This window comes from Pteropus alecto, unplaced genomic scaffold, assembly GCF_000325575.1.
Source record: "Pteropus alecto unplaced genomic scaffold, ASM32557v1 scaffold38, whole genome shotgun sequence".
Classification (NCBI taxonomy): Eukaryota; Metazoa; Chordata; class Mammalia; order Chiroptera; family Pteropodidae; genus Pteropus; species Pteropus alecto.
The window spans coordinates 3766309-3772144 of NW_006442512.1; the positions used below are offsets into that span (position 1 = coordinate 3766309).

A 5836-nucleotide genomic window follows, 5' to 3' on the forward strand; every position below is an offset into this window, starting at 1 on the left:
CTCCCCTGCCCACCTGTCTTCAGGCCAACCGGGTGAGGACAAAGGTTTGCTTTTAGCACCACCCTTTTCCCCAGCCTCCGATGCCTCAGTCAGTTCAGATTAGTCTGCCAAACTCCTCACTGCAGAGCTCCAGGCTACCGGAGGAGGCATGGCCCATGGCCAGGCCCAGGAGCTGTGAGTCTGATGCCACCATCTCACCCACTCCCCAGCTGGTCCTTGTCCCTGTGCCTCCGGCCCATTTATATTTGGGTCTGCTCCTCTGCTTATCCTTTGGCCAGAGAAATGAGAAGGGGTTCTTGACAGCCCTGGTGGGTGGCTCCTAAGCTTCTCTGGGAGATCTAGGCTTGGGCTGAGCAATCCTCCTGGGGGGCCACTGCTCACAGCTGTCTGGGAGAAGGGGGCCACTGAGACTCCTCTTCCGACCCCTCTGTGCGTTGAGGAATGCCCTTCCCCGACAAGCTATTTGCTCTCAGTGCTTATCACTGTGCCGAGAGACAGACCCCTCTGAGCTCTGCCCCAAGCTTCTGGCTTGAAGCCAGGGCAGAATTGGCACTGAAGATGCATGGGCAGGACTCGAGGGTTCCTTGTCCTTGGAATGGAATGTCTCCTTTGCAGTCTGCACTGGCCACAAGGCTCGAAGGGCGAAGATATAAAGAAGTGCAGTAGAGAGGGGGTAAGTGTATGGAGGCTGACTTCTCATTGCCCAGCAAGGGAGGGGCCCGGGCTGCCTGAATTCAGTGATTGTTAGCTTCTAGGTCACTAGGAAACCTGAGTGAGTGCCTCTTCTTGGGTGGGAGTGATGCATCTCCCTCCAGTCGCAGGCTACCTGTCAGGACCCAGCATCCCCAGGAGACAAGCTATGCTTGGAACTGAGTCCTCTCTACCCACGGGCTGTTTACCTGCTGCTTCATGCTAAGTCCCCTGGGTGGCCTGGGCATTACTTCCTGGTGGCTGGATTCAGGGCCCCTTTAGTGGTCTGATCTCCCAGAACTTCTCAGCCCCAGCCCGTGTGTTTACAGACACTACTGAGTAAATACAATCAGCAATACCACAAGCTGTTCAAGGACATCCCCTTGGAGGAGGTGGTTCTCAAAGGTGAGCTGTCTCCCTGGTGTGCCTGGACAGGCGCCTGTAGTGCCCGAGGCCCAGGTCCCATCCTCTGGAGCCTCCAAGGCACACTTTAGAAATGTTAACTGGCTGTCCTTTGGGTGTAGTTGGTCCCTTTTCCTTCAAAAGTGCGAGAAGACTGGGCTAGTTTGGGGATATAAAGTTGAATTTGTAAAGATTTTCTTGAGAAAATGTCAGGGCTTCCAACTCTTATTTCTGTTCTGCTCTTATCAGTGGCTATTCTTTCCTGCCGAGGCCTCTCACAGAGCATGTGGGAGCATTTGCACAACCAAGGCCCTCCCTGCAGGCAGAGCAGGGGATTCTGCCTGAGAGGGTGAGAATCCAGGCTTGGGGGACCAGGGCAGAAACTTAGCAATCTTCTGGGGTAGGGACAGTCAGGATTCTCAGGAAAGGATTTTTGGGTTTTTGGGGGTCCTGGGGGATGGATTGTTTGAGAAGTGAGGTTCTAAGGAAGACGGTCTTTGAGGCTGGACTCTGGACTCCTCTGAGTGTGAGGACCCAGGCCCTGGGGCTTCCCAACTGACCTCGCTCATGGCAGTCTTCTCTCCTGTGACTTCCCAGTGTGCTCCTGTGCCCTGCAGAGGGACCTCCTTCTCCAGGGCCGGCTCTACATCTCCCCCAACTGGCTCTGCTTCCATGCCAGCCTCTTTGGCAAGGATATCAAGGTAGTAATGAGTGGGAAGGGCTGCCATAGCCCGTAAGACCCTGCCCCAGCCCAGGGAAGAGACAGCCCCCTGCCCTGTGGGCTTGCCTAGAGTCATGCCCGTCCCTCTGGTGAAGCCTCTCACTGGTTGGATGAGCAGCTGTGAGGCATCCCACCTGGTGTCAACGCTGTCTCTTTCAAAAGAGGGGCCCCACGTCTAGACTCTACATCTGGCCTGAGTTGGCCTAAACAATTCACAGCCAAATTATTCTTCTTACAAATTGCCTTCAGAATCAGAGTGGGATGTCACACTTAGGGGAAATCATAAGTGTGGCCAGGAGATAGCTAAGGGAACTCCATTACTAGAGTATGGGATTCCCCACAGGCAACCATCCTTGGCCTCCTGGATAACGGGGTAAAAGCCTGGAGTGGTGTGTGCTGCCCAGGCTGGGCAGGGTGGTGGAGATAACTGGAAGGGGAGCCTGCATGAGAAGGGGAGGTTCAGATACTCTCCTACATGCATCCCGGCTTCTTCATGGTACTTGTGCTTGGCTCCCTGCAAGCTGAGGATGGGGCCCTATGCTGGAAGCAAAGGGACCAAGTCCTTGGTCACGAGTACTGAGAGGATCACACCTCTTTGCCCTCAGGTGGTCATTCCCCTGCTGTCTGTGCAAATGATCAAAAAACACAAGATGGCACGGCTCTTTCCCAATGGCCTGGCCATCACCACCAATACCAGCCAGAAGGTCAGTGAGTCTCTGGGCCACATTCCCTTGTCAGTCTCTGCACCCCAGCCCCAGGAGCCCACAGCCTGACTCCGGCAGACTCTCAAGTCTTAAATTACCCCACCCCTTTCTGTTTTCTTTCCATATCCCAGTATGTTTTTGTGTCACTGCTCTCCCGGGACAGTGTATATGACACGCTGAGGAGGGTCTGCACTCACCTACAGGTATGGAGCTCGGGGCAGGAGTTAGGCCAGGGAGGCTGCTCAGGCCCTGACTGAGGTCTTGGGACAAGGCTGTGGGGGGAGGTTGGCCCATCTCTTCAGCCCAGGAAACAGGGGCAGAGAGGGGGAAGTAACAGGCGACAGCTCAGTGTATCAGAGGCAGTCCTTGGACTGTGTGTCTGCATTTGCGAGCATGTCTCTTTGAGGCCAGTGGGCCCTTCTGTGTCCCGATGCATCACCCTCACTTGTGCTTCTTCAGCGTACAGACAGGAGCATGGGGCTGCTTCCCAGGATGCCTACAGCTCTCTCTGGCCTATGGTGAGGAAGGGAGGCGCAGCAGCATGGGAGAGTAGGTTGCTTTGGACTTGCCCCTCTGCTGCAGCATAAATGGGGCACCCCTGCAAACTCTGGGAGCTAGGCTCTATCCGACCCAAAATGGAGGTGAAGCTAGCTCTCTTCCAGAATGCTAACACAGTCCCATGCCTGACCTTGGCTGTTCCAGATAGACAAGTGACCCCTGTTCCCTTTCCTCCTCAGCCTTCCAGCAAGAAGAGTCTGAGTGTAAGAGAATTTCCAGAGGAACCCGAATGCGAGTCTCTGGTGAGAGCTGAGGCTGGGAGCCAAAGCTGCTGGCCTGAGACTGCTGAGGCTTCAGGGCCTCCCAGGCAGGGGTCCACAATGCAGCACTAAGGCACCAGGCTCAAGAGCCGGTGGCCATGCTGTGTCAGGGGGCCTCTTTGACCTGCCACACTCCATATCATGCAGAGCCACCAGGTCCTGGGCAGATTTGCTGACTTAATGAGCAGATCGGATGTCCAGCCCCGGAACACTGTCCGGGTTGGATCCCACACCTGTAATGGGCACAGAGCCAGAGACCTATATCCTCTTTCCTTTAACAGAGTCAGGAGGGCTTTTATGGGTCTAGAGATGTCCCTGGGGAAGAACTCCATAGACTATTAATATAGAACCCAGATAGACTTATTTTAGATTTGTCAAGGTCTCAACAGTTTCCTTTGGCAGCTGGGATTCTGGATAGGCAGAGCTGAATTTCTAGAATAGGGATGAAGTATGGAAATGACTCCAGGGTGTTTGAAGCTTTCTTCAGTAACTATTAAGCGGTTAGCCAAGCATGCAGTATGCACAACACAGTACAGGGAGATAGGAGGTAATGTTCCCATTTTCACTGATGGGGACTTTAAGTGCCCTCTGCCAAGATCAGTGATATTCTTAAGATTAGAGCCTCGATCAGAAGGAGTCGTGACTTATCCCATCTAAGATAGGTTGTGCCGAGCTTTCTCGGACTCAGCTGATCTGAGTATGTACCTGGGTTGGTTCACATCTACATTAGCAGTCTTCGAAGACATTGTTCCCTGTAAGAGTAGCCAGTCATAGCAAGGGAGCAGATAGGAGAGACATGTGGTTGCTATAGCAATGGTTCCTCCCGTCCCCGGTACCTGCTTCCATGCCTTGCTAGACATCCATGTTGGTAATATCTGGAGAAAGCTTTGATAAACCTGGTGTGGGCCCCTTAGGGCAAGTAAGATCCCAAGGGTCATGGTGAGAGAGCTTCTCTTGCCTTCTCTGCAGGAAGTCCTCATCCCCGAGATGAAGTGGAGAAAAGTGTGCCCTGCCTCCAGGACCCCGTTCCTCCAAGACAACATCCCTTCTATCCCTCGGGTGTCTGTGGACTCCATGGACAGCTTCCTCCCCTCCAGGAAACCTCCAGGGTCTGGTGAGTTCAGAGGGCTTGTCTATGGCAACTGCTTGCAAAGACCAGGCTTCTCCTCCTCCCACTTCTGTGAAAAGGGATCATCCCAGCCAGCAGGGCTTCTGAGAGCTGTTTCTTTCTCCAAATCCATAAAGGAAAGCCAAGAGCCCAAGCAGCTTCAGGGAGTGGCAGGAGGTGGGCATGCCCCACGCGGGGCTGGGGACCTGACTGCTCTCATTGCAGAGAATGCTGTCTGTGAGGAGGAGATGCTGGAGGAGGTGCCCAGAAGCAACCAGGAGCTGCAGCTCTGGGATTACCGGCTCCTCAAGGTCTTCTTCGTGCTGTAGGTGACTGTACCTGGGGAGGGGCAGACCCATCCGGGTGTCTGGGTGTTTGGAGCAGGAGACTTGGTGTGTGTGTGGGGGGGTCACTGTCCAGAATGAGGGGAAGATTCTGAGGCAACTGCAAGCTCCTGACAAAGTATCTCCAGTTTTTATTTTAATAACACTGTAATTTACAGTTAAGGCTCTGTGATGGAGAAGAGCGGGTATGACACTTCAGACAAGGAAATGTTACACAGGACTGGGGAGAGTGAGCATGGAGGGATGTTTCATGAACAGCCAGGCCCTGGCTTCCCCTCACCTTACCTCCTCTCCTTCCTTTGGCCCTGCTGGCTGGGCTTGACTGTCAGCTCAGCACTCACTGTGTGAACCGCCTACTGCTGTAGGGGCTAATCTCAGTGGTCTGACAAGGTGGCTGGCTGGTCAGAAGGAAGGTGGGCCTAGCTGAAGAACCCAGAACTCCTGCTGGGCTTTGAGGACCTCTCCATGGAGACGAGTCTCGGGACCCCCACGCAGCCTTTGGCATGAAAGAGCCCCAGGCTTGAACACGGCTGCGGGGCAGAGGTTCTGTAGTCCCTCTAGTTGCAAGCGTAGCTTAGTTCCCACTCCTACTTTGGGCGAGCCTCTAAAAATGCCCTTTTTCTAGAAGACCGATTCAACTCTTCTTGCCCCTTTTTCTCCAGGATCTGCTTCTTGATCATGTCCTCGTCCTATCTGGCATTCCGTATCTCCCAGCTGGAACAGCAGTTATGCTCCCTGAATTGGGATAGCCCAGTCCCTGGGCACAGGTGATGTCCCTTCTCTTCTCAATGCCTCTAGGATTCAGGGCTGACAGGGACCAAAACCTACAACTAGGCTGCTTGTCACCTTGGCTGCCCTAGGCAAGATGGCTTGATGGACCTAAGCAAAGTTGTGCAGAGTGTGCAGGGTGCACAGATCCCGCCCTGACCCACTCTCATGGGGTGGTGGAGAAGGCTTTACTGACCTGCCTGTCTGCCTTATAGGCCCTTTCTCTGATCTGGGTATCCCTTCTGTGTGTAGGTAACAGCTGCTTGGCCTTTGTCTCCATT

At 54.0% G+C, this 5836-nt stretch overlaps 1 protein-coding gene across 1 annotated transcript in view; it reads left to right on the forward strand.

The window, feature by feature from the left end:
• Positions 1-5558, forward strand: part of GRAMD2A (GRAM domain containing 2A) — a 28814-nt gene extending 23256 nt beyond the window's left edge. The window contains exons 3-11 of the mRNA XM_025040379.1: positions 616-673; positions 1020-1095; positions 1690-1793; positions 2419-2517; positions 2649-2720; positions 3255-3317; positions 4305-4449; positions 4669-4768; positions 5450-5558. Coding sequence (XP_024896147.1) covers positions 616-673; positions 1020-1095; positions 1690-1793; positions 2419-2517; positions 2649-2720; positions 3255-3317; positions 4305-4449; positions 4669-4768; positions 5450-5558 — 826 coding nt within the window. The remainder of the gene's footprint in view (positions 1-615; positions 674-1019; positions 1096-1689; positions 1794-2418; positions 2518-2648; positions 2721-3254; positions 3318-4304; positions 4450-4668; positions 4769-5449) is intronic.
• The last annotated feature ends 278 nt before the right edge of the window (positions 5559-5836 follow it).